The sequence below is a fragment of the Perna viridis genome, chromosome 13 (assembly GCF_037379345.1).
Source record: "Perna viridis isolate PV_CMFRI_1.1 ecotype Kerala chromosome 13, ASM3737934v1, whole genome shotgun sequence".
Lineage (NCBI taxonomy): Eukaryota > Metazoa > Mollusca > Bivalvia > Mytilida > Mytilidae > Perna > Perna viridis.
The window spans coordinates 17,093,801-17,107,869 of record NC_142457.1 but is presented as its reverse complement, the minus strand read 5'-3'; the positions used below and the strand labels follow the sequence as shown (position 1 = coordinate 17,107,869).

The following is a 14,069-nucleotide window of genomic DNA, read 5'->3' as shown; positions in this document are numbered from 1 at the left end:
AGCCTCGTGCAGGTCCGGGTGTTAAAAGAATAGGCCTGCCGCAAACCATAGTGGTGCACCGTGATGGGGAAGATGCCACGTTCCCCGCACGATAAAGTACCCTTCTGTGGTATTCTCCCGGAGTAGAAACCATAGGGCTCCGCCACAGGAGGCTAAATTGCCCGACCCTACCCACCTCTCCCTATTTCCAGTAGCAATCAAAATTTGTCGACCCCATTGTCCTTGTGTCCCATCCCTATTTCATTTCATCATCATTTCATGTTCATTTTATCATCAATTTCATGTTCATCGTCTGAATATAGCTGAAATACTGCTTGGACGTTAAACCCCAACAAACAAACAAACAAATTTTCTACGTCTACCCCTGATAATAAATATTGGATGTAAAACGTTTTGCAGACAAAAACAATGTTGTGTTGGGCTTTGTCTGCTGGTACGACAACGTATTTGTCATGTATAGTAGACAATGTTTTTGCTACATCGGGGTCTTTAATAACTAATATAGCCTTAGCTTTCATTGACCTACTTAAAATTTTCATTCGTTTCAAAATTAAAGACCTCACGGCCTTTAACCACTCTGACAGAGAATCCATGTCTTCTTCTACTCGTTTTATCCATTTTCTTGCATAGTCCTCGACGGCATCCATAAGAACTTTAAAGTTATAATTCCAATTTATGAAGCGTAGTTCACGGTACTTGGGACCTTTAGAAAGGATATTACGCAGAGATTCGTTTTCGATGATGGTTAAATCTCCCGTAACGACGGGACCAGAAGGACCATATTTCAATGGAGAGGTTTTGCAAGATTAGTCAGGTGGTTTAGCCTTGGAGTCCTCAATCTCGAGGTTCTGCAATAGCCTTTTATAATTGAAAATTTTAGATGCAATGGGTGAAGTATAGAAATATGAAATAATTGGTATGAATTTGTCTTTGAAATATGAGGGAATTTTGTTGGTAACGTGTGATGGAGGATGTTAGCCAAATTAATTGCATCTATATTTTTGTTGACAAACGGTAGTGGAAGAAATGATCGTTTTTCTTCATCTTGACTTTTCACACAAACTGGTTTAAGGAGTCTGTGGAAACCAATATCCAAAATGATGGCAACAAGTCTGTATAATGATGAGGTGGGGTCAGGAACAGTAGTGTCAAGACTTGTTTTGTAAAGAGAGTGTAGTAGAGTGAGAGGTATAGAATAAAGTTTGGTCCTAATATGATGAAGTCCAAGAGGTTTTTGCATGAAGGGAGGGAGACCATCTATGGAGACATCATGTAACTTAGGTGACGTATATGCTATTGTTATATTGGCTTGAAAGGTTTCCTATACTTTTGATGTTGTCATTGCATCCGTAAGGTATTGCAGTACCTTGTCTGCATATCCAATACTCCTCTCTTTCCCTACGATAGTTTTTACTTAGAACGGGACTGGTCGTAGGATGCTAATTTTTTTTTCTAAAAAACGAACTTTCATGGAGAGGATTGATTGATCTTGTTGATTAAAGTGTTGATAAACTGTCGGAAATTTGGTGGTGTTAATTCCCGAACGATGACCGCACATTCTTTTGTTTAATCGTTCTTGTGTTTCTCCGGCATATACTAAACCACATCAGTTGCATTCTAATTCATATATTAAGTTTGTTGATTTGCAACTTAAGTCATCGTGACTTCTTGTATGGAAGGTTGTGTCTGTAAGGGAACTGGAGAAGTAAGGGTCGGTAATAAGAATGTTGTAAGTTTTGCAATTTTTAATACTACATTTTGATATGGTACAATGTGGTTCGTCATCGTTGTAGTCAAATATATCATTTGAAGTAATGGTACATGGTTTGATAATTTTGAAATAGTCAGAATTGTTTTAGCCAGAAATCACGTTAATTTCATGTCAACCTAATTTAAATTAGACGTATCAGTTATCCCATTCAGTCACTGCATGTAGTATCTAACAACACCTTATTTTACTTTCTGTTCAGATGACTTTTCTCATCAGCCAATCATATGTCATCTTTCATGAGGTTCCTACTCCTATCGAATACCACAGCAGGGTTCTTTATCCTGCGAGGAACGTGGCCTCTTTCCCATCACGGTGCACCACTATGGTTTGCGGTCAGGTTTTCTGTATTATAGCCTGACACCCCCAGTATGTAACACGCCAAGGGTACCCATTCCACCACCTGGAGCACACAACCCAGCTGCTCTGTGAGCAGAGCGCCTAGCCCCCCCCCCTAGGGTTCTGAGCACTATTTAGTCGCCTTTTACGACAAGTTTAGCGCTGCTGCAGGTCTATTCTTTTGACACCCGGACCTGCACGGGGCCATTTTGATACTGTAAAACTGTAGTATTTTTTGCATTGTATTAATTTTCGATATTTTTGCGGTAAACATAAACTGTGCGAAATGCAGTACCCGCACAATTGATATATTTGAAATCACTGCTATTGTTACTTTGTTCACTTGAATAATTCGGTAAAAATAAATACGATTCCGGTATTTGGTGTTTCCGGAGTTCTTTTGACAGAAGATGTCCACTAGATTTTCATCAATATTGCTTATAGGAAAGTTTTTTTGTGATGTTATCACTTACCTGTGATTTTGTTTTGGTTGGCAAAATAAATCCATAAAGTCGCGTGGAGTTTTAATGTTAACTTATCATACATTTTGTTAAGATATTTGAATAATTTTGGTTCCCGAATTGCAAATAAACTCTTTTTATAAATTTTAATATAAATATTCAGTAATTTGATTATATGAAGAAAACAGTTTAATAACAATCTTATATGAAAACAGAGACTCACATATACCATGTAAATATTACTTCATTTAAATTTGTCCAAATAAAAGAATTATAAATTCACGGACAAAATAAGAATTAAACTATCTAAATAAAAATTTTACAGAACCAAAACTGGTTTAAAATAAAAAAAAAAAGTTATAAAGTTTGAAAATTTGGATTATTATCATGAAATCGAAATTGTTTATTAAATTGTTTGTATGTCAACCAATATGACGCTAAATAACATGCAATCTTGCGTGCAGCGGGATAAGCCAAGCGATTCCATATAATTATTCGCAATATGTGAAGATAGTGTCGATGATTAAAATTAGTCATTTATCTTGCAGAACCAAAATATTTTTCATATTATATCTTTTGACATCTGATTGGATAATTATGGCACGTGATGCTTCATCAGATAAACCATTGGTTTACTATATCCATCCAAGTCGTTAAATAAAGGGAAACGTCCACTTAGATTTTTTGGGTGTCATGATCACCTAACTTAAACAATAAAAACTGGGCCCCATATATTCTTTAAACGATTTTAATGTTGCACTAACGTGTTGAAACTCTATAAAATTCAGGAGCCATTATCTGTTTACAGAAACGCACATTCTCACAATCTTTTTCATCCGTAGCAGAACCGATTGTGTTATCAAAGCGTTAGACGCATGTCTGGTTTTCTTTGATCAATACAAATGATACATACAATTCATTTATTTCTTCACATCTAAGGCCGTTTCTCAAAGGGTTCTGCTAAATTTGAAAAAAAAATATTGTTATATGCAATACTCAAACATAATATGATGCTGCATTTATTTAGTAAAAATATGTAGTATAATAAGAACTATTACGTAAATCATTGGAAAAAAATTAAAAGGATAGTTTTAATTAGTTTAACTAGGGTTTTGTTGAGACGTAATACAATCCTATTCTTATCATCAGTTGCATTATTAAATGATAGTTTTCTAGGACGACGATATTACTAATACAGGAGTAAAATGACTTTTTGATGACATGTAGATAGACACAATTTTATTCTTTTTGTGTTAATGCTTGCTTTTAATTAGCATTGGTACAATACGAACCTTACGATATATACGTAATGTATAAATATTTTCAATTATCTACAAATTATTACTGAATTTTAAATTGCTAACAAAAAGCTCTATCATGAACGGTAATAACAAAATTACCTAATGATAAACGTTTTGCAATAGTCAAAAGGAATTTTACATTTAAAACTATCCTGCATTTTCACTCATGTATGATCTCAATGGTTTATTTGTTTAATTGATTTTAGAATTGTCATGTATAATCACCAATGCACACCGACTGTTTTAATTCTGATGGGAGGCTTTTGAAGTCGGATATGAATTTGTTCGCAATCGCAGTATTTTTTTCTCGATTTTTTTTTTCAATATATTAAAAAATCTTCCCTGCCACTTACATATAAAATGGACTTTATCTATGTTTTGCAATGACTTGTATTGGGGGGTGGGGCTTCTATACACTTTGATATCGTAGCATTGGCATGTAATAAAATGCATTCTTCTTAAATAGTAATCAAAGGGTCCACGATTCTGGCGGAAATCAAGAGAATATAATCCAGGGACGAAGACCAGACATGGAAAACAGACACAAACAACAAAGAACATACATTAACCAAGATAATACATACAAAGTTATTAAACTAAATGAGCAATAGTGACTCCACTAAAAACTGAGGGCATTGACTAGGTGTACCGGTAGGGTAAGAGTCCTCTGCTTTAAACTAGAAAACAACCGCCGAGTTTCTATGTTATAACTATATATTTTAATTGTTCATATAATTAATAATACTTAGTACTTTTAATCAAAGGATTGGCAACCTTTTTTTCCATTTGCATTATATTTTTATCAGAAATAAATAAGTTCTACAATAATATATGAAAACTTATTTTTTAAACTAAACGTCAATTAACGAAAATGCGAAAATTAATACGATTGAAGTATTAAAATATATGACTTTTTAAAGACGCCAAATGGTAACATTATCAAGCGTTAGTGAATGTAAATGTAGCTATATTTCAACAGTCTTTTTTTAAATAAAAATAGAAATGTCCCGCCAAAACACTGTTACACTAAAACCAATTAAAAGGTATCTAATATCATAAACTACACCGTTTGTATGGAAGCAAACGCTTGCGTGGTAATTTTAAAAATCGTTTAAAGGGGTCAAGGCTACTGAAATTTGATGAATCACCCCTGCCTAATTTTCAGACAGACCAATACTTAAATAAACACTAATTGAAGTTACAATCATAGAACAGTTAAATAAGCAATGATCAGCAGCGAAAGTAAAAGGTGTGGTCTTCCATGAATTTATAATAGTGCAGGACCATTTGATCTTTTTCTTGCGAGTGAAATAGATTAGATTGCAAACTAGGCATATATATATGAAACGGAATGAATTTATATGCATGATATGTGAAAGACATTTAAAGAATATATGTTTTAATATTACTTCAGGTAAATCGTAATTTTGAACTGCACACACTTTATGCGTACGTCTCCGGTGTATGGTAATATTCGGACCAGATCATACTGAGCTGAAAGGAGTTTGAACATTAGGCAGTTACCCAAAACCGCTCTCGTCATTATTTACAGCTGTAAAAGCTGCGAGGCACAAATCTTTAAAAAAAGAAAATTCTTAATGCATAAATATGGATATGATATTGGAATGCCTTATACGAATTTGGTAAGTCTACTCCGAGAAAGACATCTTGTTATTTCAATGTGAAGTATATATTAAACTTTGACTTGCTTGACAATCCAATGCCGATTTTTCTACACTTTTCAAATAACAGAGAAATACATCGAGTTTTTAATTTTGTGATTTGTACCTGGGTTTATGTGTAACCGCCAACTGATACATACTGATATAAGCTAAGTAAACACAAAAAGAATGTTATCAAATTTGAGGTTAGATTCCGCCAGGGTCAAGATCTTGTAGTCTACCGACTCATCATACAACATTTTGTCATAGTTTTAAAGAGTAATCAAGGGAAAAAAGATTGAAGCAGAATCAAAAGAATATAATCCATGGATTAAGACCAGACATGGAAAACATATACAAACACACAATAAAGGATATGAAATAACCAAATCAATACATACACAAAAAAAAAAAAAAAAACAAAAGCAACTGAGCAACTCGAACTCCACTAAAACTGGGAGCATGGATCAGGTGCACCGGTAGGATAAGCGTCCTCTGTTTTTTTTTTGTAAGAAAACACCAGCCGAGTTAACGTTGCTTACAAAATACCAAGTTCGGGGTCGACGAAAGATCGAGAAAAAAAAATATGGCACAGATGAAAGGAAATTAATTAAATTTGACGTTGACAAAACGGAATATAATAAGTTTGTCGTATAATTTGGTCATGAGTTTTTGTTTACCATCAATCTTTAATTGAAGGTCAGATATAAGGCTGACTTCACAGTGTCTGTAGTTTCCTTTATCTCAAGTTCTTTGGGTAGATGTGATGTAAAAAATCAAAGCAAATAGCATCGTTTAATGACAATATGCCATCTATGTTGTGGAAACTGAGATCATAGGATCAACCTGAAATTTCAATATATTAATTTTAATTGATCAGATACTCTGTATGTTAATAAATTAAAAACCTATTTAAACTTCTTAATATTTTTATATGTCGAGTGCACATTAATTTGGTGAAATTGGGGCACCAGTTGAAAATAGTTCTCTTTGAATATCGGCATATAAAATCATGCTATCTTTACATGAACAGAAAAAATAACACAAATATTTATTGTACGGGCAACCATTATGGAAACAATGTTGTTGTAATGTAATTAAGAGGTGTTTGTTAATACTCGAAGTAGCAATAAAAACAATTGAAGTAACAGATGTAGAATTAATAACGAAACAATAAAAGTTAAAACTATTTGATCTTATACGTCTCTCTTCTTATTGAAATTCCTGAAGAAATCTATAAAACACGTTTCTATGAATCGGTCCGTCATAGTCTGATATCGGATAAATTTAGACACATTGGTGTATCAATTAAATTGTAATTTCGGAAATTATAGCGATTCTTTTATAAATGCAGAATGTTTGTAATCATATCAAATAAAATTTTAAACATTTATTTATGAGTAAATTGGCGTTTTTCCTATTTAAAACTTAAGTGGATTTTTCCTCGATGTGACAGAGATTTTTACTGCATTTTGATCCTGATGATTATATCAAAGTTACAACCTGTTGGTTGGGTGGCTATAAAGATTTATCGTACAAAAGCAGTGTACAGGAGTCGCTAATGCTAGAAATCATTCAATCATTTTTTAAAGTGGTTTTCATTGGTTTAATTGTTCAGATACATGCATATAGAAGACGAATTTGCAAGTACTGAATGTAATTTATGTACTACCTGCATGCGCGCGCAATAAAGATAATTATACGGTTTTACTTCCATTTGCAATAAACTTCCCGCAGTTTTTAGAAGAATATTCCATGGTTCTTATGGCGTTTAATCTATGGCAGTTTTATGTTACTGCCAGGAAGATTTTTTTTTCAAGAAAAGAATACATTACTATATTGACGTATTACCGTCTTATTCTTAGTAATATTTTCTAAAGATCAGAAATCGATTTTTATCGTCGGACAAGTTGTCTTAATTTGTGGTAACGTGGTGATGAAAGTAACAAGGCAGATCCGGTCCCAGTGCCACAAAAGTAAAAAAAAAAATACTTAAGGATACTGATTAAATACCGTATCCGGAGAATTTTCATCGTGTTCAGAAAACATCACGCTGCCAGATTCTTAAATTGATCATATGTAATACAGTGTAACACGTAAATTACAATGTTGTTGCTCTTTCATTCTTGATTTAATTACAGGCCGTTTATAGCTAGAAAGATGGTACTGTAAGTGCATGCTAGGAATTGAAATAATGATTCATTAACTATAATCATAATTGATACCCAGGGCGAGATATCTTGAATGACATGAAGTACGCGTGTGTGTAATACGTACAATGCCTTACATCTTGGTATGATAAAAATTAATTCAATTAAAAATTGACGTAAGGGAAAATATGGGAATTATTAATTATTAAAATGCTCCAAAATTGCTCTCCGTAATAATTCATCTTCGGCAAATAGCCAAGGTAAACTAGTATAAACATTCGTTTTGTGTTTTTTTCAGGATTAATGCACATTTGATGAATTAAAGATATTCGAAGAAGTTAGTGCAACCATGAATTCCGATCTGAATTCAACAGACATGAACCAAACCGGAAACGGAACTCAGACCAATTACGGAAGAGATGAAGTTCTGGCAAAAGTGGAATTAGCCGTGATGGCAATACTGTTTGTTACAACTGTCATTGGAAACGTGTTAGTTATTGTCGTTTTAAAATGTCACCGGAAGAAATTAACGCGGATGCAGTGGTTTATTATTCATCTATGCATCGCAGACTTGTCGTTGGCTTTCTTCAATCAGCTATCCCAGTTCGCGTGGGATTTGACATTTAGATTCCAAGGGAATAATGTTCTATGCAAGTTTGTAAAATATGTCCAGTTAATCTCAATGTACTCGTCATCTTATGTTCTCATCACCACAGCACTTGATAGATACTTTTCAATCTGTTATCCCATCAACAGCCAGACTTGGACCATAAAGAGAGTTCATTTCATGGTTTCGATAGCTTGGATTTTGTCATTCTTGTTTTCTATCCCGCAATTAATATTCTTTTCGTACGTTGAGATTGCCCCCGGAAGTAATGAATACGACTGTTGGGAATCGCTAAGCAACGGACCAATTTCGCATATACAGGCTTATATAACGTGGATATTCGTGTCAATTTATCTTATCCCGTTCCTAGCATTAGTATTAACCTACGGAAGGATTTGTTATGTGGTTTGCCGTTCTATTGATAACAGATCGCTCATAAATAAAACATTTCAGAATAAAAATGGACACTGCGATACGGAGAAATCAATTACCGACAGATCAAAGATCATACAACCTAGAGTTCACACGAAAAAAGTGTCGAAATCAAAGATAAAAACTATCAAAATGACACTGACAGTGGTCACGTGCTATTTGCTCTGCTGGGGGCCGTTTTTCGTTGCTCAGATGTGGTCTGTGTATGACTTTAAAGCTCCTTTTACGAGTAAGTACACTTATTCAATCAAATTATTTATACTGATCTTTGTATAAAGATATGAAGCACAATTGGTATAAGGCATGTAAAGGACCAAGAACCGATTGGGGCGTGGAGGTAAGAACCACACCCCAACAAAACTGATAAGAGGGCAAAACTGAAGCTCACATTTTCATAAATTTCTGAATCCGCCAGTATTTCGTTAGTGTATATCGAATTATCATAATTCGAATGGAATATGAAATAGAAAGTTGTAGAATGTAGAATAACTATCATATTTATTTAATTGAAATTGCGTCATAGAACACTTTATTTTATTTAAAAAATCAGTATATATGTATTATTAATACTGTCAGTACTATAAAAAATACACAATATATCTTTTACGCTATTTCACTTCTGCGTACTTTGTAACCTGAAATATTAAAACCCGGAATTGACGTCCCTTGTAAATCTGTAATTATGATTCATAAATATCGTTTTTAGCACAAAAAACCTAGAAGTGTTTATGACCAGTGGTAGATTCAATTATTCGCGGAAGGCAGCAACTACATAGAAAGTCAATTTTCATCGCAAATTATACTCTTGACTATCCTCCAAATAGCTATCTTTTTCTACATAAATAGTCGTAAAATCGTTTCAAAATATTTACTGCTTGATTAATGCAATAAATATGTCTATTCCAAAACAAATCATCGTACTTTATTACGAGTGGTCTTAGTACAAAATATTAGTTTTGCCCATGAAATATGATTGAATTAATAAGGATCCGTAAATCAGAGACGCTTTGGTGGTTACATTTCACACGCCACAAAACAGAAAAGAATTTTGTTTGTTATCCAAAACACTGCTTTAATTCTTTCAGTTAAGAATATGTATGAGAATAGACCAGAATTAAGACATTCATGTAGAAAAATATTCTAATGCATTTAAGCAGCACTCCAGCTAAGAATCATGCAAAATGTGATTCATGGGTAAAAAGCCTTCATATTTTGTTTGAATTGCCATAGTAAACAGAAATTAACATCCAGTTTGTCATATAACCCGTGTTCATAAGAGATAAAAATTAGAATGCACTGTAAATTTCAAAATAAAGCGAGATAACTCTGTAAATGACACTCAAATACCATAGAATCTATTGAATTTTAATGTTGATTATCTCCTACGAGCAGGCAGATTTGAATGAATAATTACATATTTCATGGTATAGCCCCATAAAACAACTTAATTACAAAAATAAAAATATGTAGCCTTTTTCAGGTGTATCACATTTTTTCAGATTTTGCATGATACCTACAAGGATAGCTACTTAATGACAATTTCATTGATTTTTGAAGTTCGTGCAATGTACATGTATCTCGTATCTATACATAATTAAAGGTCATTCATTTTGAATTGTAAATCTTGACTAAGAAAATATAACATAAGAAAAAACTAAATTCCTATTGCCTCTGTATAGTCAAGCATTTATTAGGGCTGGAATTTTATCGCTTGATAGATTTATACAGGTGTAATACCACTATTTTCCCCATTACTCTCTATAGTAAAACCAGTCACTTTAAAGGTCGATTATATTTCTTATCACTAGTCAAAATGAAGTGACAGTGGTAACATTGTAAAGAGCAATATTTGCAGAAACTCTGCTTAAAAATCAACCTACCTTTAATGGCTTCTAAGAGAGAACAACAAAGTGAAAGTAGAATGGGACAGAAAACGTCACTTCCTTTACAAAATTATGACAAATCATTGTGCCCCTAATAGGGTCAATTTTAAAGGTCAAGTTTGACTGATTGTTGTGTATATTAAATACTTAAGTGAGATCAATTTTTCTTATTAAACATTAAGCTTTCAGATGATATCAAACTTTTGCCATAAGTTAATAATCACCAAATATATATATATGAAGTCCTCCTTAAGTACACTTTACCTGTAAGAAGGATATATACACAGGCAAAATTATTTCACATGATTTTCACCTGAATTGAGCAAATAAACTAAGTGACGGAGTTCACGTAAAATTCGGGTGAATGGAGCCTTCACGTGAAATTCACACGAAATGTTCACATGAGATTCGTGTTTAGTGAATTTCTAATGAAATCATGTTCATTTCATGTGAATTTCACATGAATTTCATGTGAAGCTGGATGAATATGAATTTCACTTGAAAAATATTTGCCTGTGTAGAAGAAGAAAATAAATTTTAAAGTTTTTTGTAACTTGGACACATTTCTTTTATTGCTAATGCAGTTAGACCCACGGACGTTTTTTCAGAACATATCGAGTGCAACATTATATCATTGGGTAGCAAATCTGAGTTAGACTAATTTTGCTTCGATTTTGTTTTTCTCTGCTTTGTTTTCAGATTCCGAATATCGATGTAACCATGATAACTTGGTGCAATATCGGCCAGGGTTAAACTTCCTCCTCTTTGTATAATGTCTAATTTGGAAAGCTGTGCATTAATGTATTATACATGTAATTCCGTAAATTTGGGTTAATCCCGAATGTCGTATAGAAATTATTAAGTTTTTGTCTCATATTTTCTATTTGCGGCAGATGTTTTTTTTTTTTTTTTTTAACTATCTTAAATTCATTGTATGCGGAAATATTTAATATACACCTCATATAAGGAAGAACGGTGTGTTTCTCGCATCGTTTATACAAAAAATGTATGGATCCCAATTGTAAGCAGCCAGGCGGGGACATGAAAAATAATTATATCGTGATATTGATATATGTATCTCGTTATCTAAGTATATATGTAAGTACGTTTACATCGTTTTTTGCATGTCCCTCTTGGCTATACATCGTTATCACGATATAGTTATGTTGTGATATGATATCTTTATTTCGTTGTATCGATATATATGTACATGTATATTGTAATTATATCGTCTTGTATGTCTCCGCTGGGCTTCCGTACTAAATGTGCTAAACTTAATAAAACTTAACACTGAATGATACCTAATTCCGCCATTAGCGATTTACAATGCTCAATTTGTTACAGACGAAATAAAACAAAAATATTTAGAACGGTTCCCATACGTAGAAATCCCTTTGAATATCTTGGATGCCATAAAACTGAGCGTCTATGAATAGATTAATTGAGCTCACACCATATTTCACTTTTTTACAAATCTTCTCAATTGGAATACGGTAGTAAATTGTTGTGTTGATAATAAACTGTCTGAGTAGTATTACTGACATAAGAAAAGGCTCAGAATGATGAGAGAATTGATATGCATCTATAGAATGTTACTGTTATTTTTAATTCTTACAAATTTGCGTCACATTTGTTATTTATGATTTTCTATTGTTGCTTCTTTTTATTGAATACTTTATAGTTTTAGTCTTTTTTAGATTGAGTCATGTTTCGTCTAAAATAAATTCAAATAAACTGTAACATTTTTATTTCCGTTATTCCGGGAACAAAAATGAAAGTCGTGTAATGTGTGTTTTAAGCCTTCCGCCGGTGCACCTATTCCCTGCAGCAATTTTTAGATAAATACGTTTACTTTTTAAAGCAGGTTAGAATTATGCATCTCATCCGATTTGTTGTGTTCCAATTTTTTTTCTTTCTTTATCATAATTGCTGCACCAGGAGCCATTTAGTCTATCAGGAAGCCCTTCATTTGGAAGATTGAGAAAAACGGGGATTTTGACTGAAATCTTGACCTTTTTTAATTCATTTTAAGCTTCCTGTTCATATTGTAAATTACCGGAAATTATTTTTTAACCGTAATGGAAGTGGAAGGTTTTAATTAGCACTTTTAATTCCAATCTAATTTGCATATGTATTTTTCGTGCAATATGATTGGTTGTTTACCTTTTACGCCACCTCAGCGGAAACAATAATATAAATTTCATGTATAAATCGTCAACACCATGGCTACCATCGCTTCGCCAAAGATAGAGCCGTTTAGAGGCTTAAAACAGTATTATCTACTTTATTCTATTTATTTTCGACATTTTTCATTCCAAACAACTATTTTGAAAGAACATATTTATCAATAGCCCGTAAATGCTTTGATTATTGAAATTGACAAAACTTTCACATTGTCCGTTGAATACCGCCATTTGCAATTCGATTTCGGGTGTCAATTTCACTGAATTAGAGTCTACAAGAAAAGAAAACTATTAATATATTCCATATAGTAACGGTTGGAATTATAAGGACTAAACATTGTTTTTTTTTCAGTATTTATGGATATAAAATCGGCTCATACACTCACAAAGCTGACGTATAAGTCTTCCGGAGTTTTATGTGTTTTGTGAGTGAATTGTCGGATTTGACACATCGATGAATTCTTGATCCTACAATAAGACCAACCTTTATATATCGGAAATGCCTATACCAAGTCGTTTTCCAACATCCCGGTTTTTACTTTAATATCGCTGTTTGTTATACAGAATTTCCTTTTTTAATTTTCGTTTTTATAATGTCTAGATATCATCAGTTCCGTATTTTACCTTATCTTTTATAATTTTAGGTGCTGCTATGACTATTATCCTCTTGTTGACTGGCCTCAATAGCTGTGCCAACCCATTTATTTTCCTGGCATTCAGTGGGCGAATCTGCAAAACTCCGACATCGGTAGCTCGTACCTCCACGTGTCCGACGACACAGTCAGAACTTAACTCAGAAACCCGACTCAGGTACACCAGCTCATCACCCGACGATGCCAGCGAGAGACATAGATTTCTAGAACCCCCATCTAAAGATTCATACTTGTAACATTATGCTTTATTTACTCATCATTTAAATAAATACATGTACAACTAAGGTTTATAATGAACTCAGTCTGAGTTTCTTTGAATGACATCAACAGTGGGTCAATTGCCCATATATGTAATTGTACTATGAACCCATTTCGCTTATGTGTAATATAAAGTGTGAATCTTAAATAAAACAAACAAGTCAAATACTTACGATTTATTTCATGTGCAAGACAGATTGGATTAAGTAGATGTGCAATAACTTCACAAGATTTGTTCCCAGAGACTGGTTTCATAGAACGTCTCGAATTGAGATTTTCTTCATTTTCTTTTAATCCTTCCTCATCTCAAATTTCGGCCAATTAGATCATTTGAAACTGATTCGAAGATTTGAGGACAAAAAACAGGACTTGA

At 33.2% G+C, this 14,069-nt stretch overlaps 1 protein-coding gene across 6 annotated transcripts in view; it reads left to right on the top strand.

Annotated features, from left to right (window-relative positions):
* The window catches only part of LOC148599772 (cephalotocin receptor 1-like), a 37,073-nt gene extending 23,209 nt beyond the window's left edge, over positions 1 to 13,864 (top strand). For 3 of the 6 annotated variants that reach the window (XM_088558656.1, XM_088558658.1, XM_088558660.1), the window contains exons 2-3: positions 7,979 to 8,948; positions 13,430 to 13,864. In XM_088558656.1, coding sequence (XP_088414782.1) covers positions 8,030 to 8,948; positions 13,430 to 13,674 — 1,164 coding nt within the window. In that variant the 5' untranslated portion in view covers positions 7,979 to 8,029 and the 3' untranslated portion in view covers positions 13,675 to 13,864. Of the gene's footprint in view, positions 1 to 7,238; positions 7,507 to 7,527; positions 7,699 to 7,978; positions 8,949 to 13,429 lie in introns of those variants that run through there. The other 3 variants (XM_088558657.1, XM_088558659.1, XM_088558661.1) reach the window with 3 other exon arrangements.
* Positions 13,865 to 14,069: the final 205 nt, after the last annotated feature.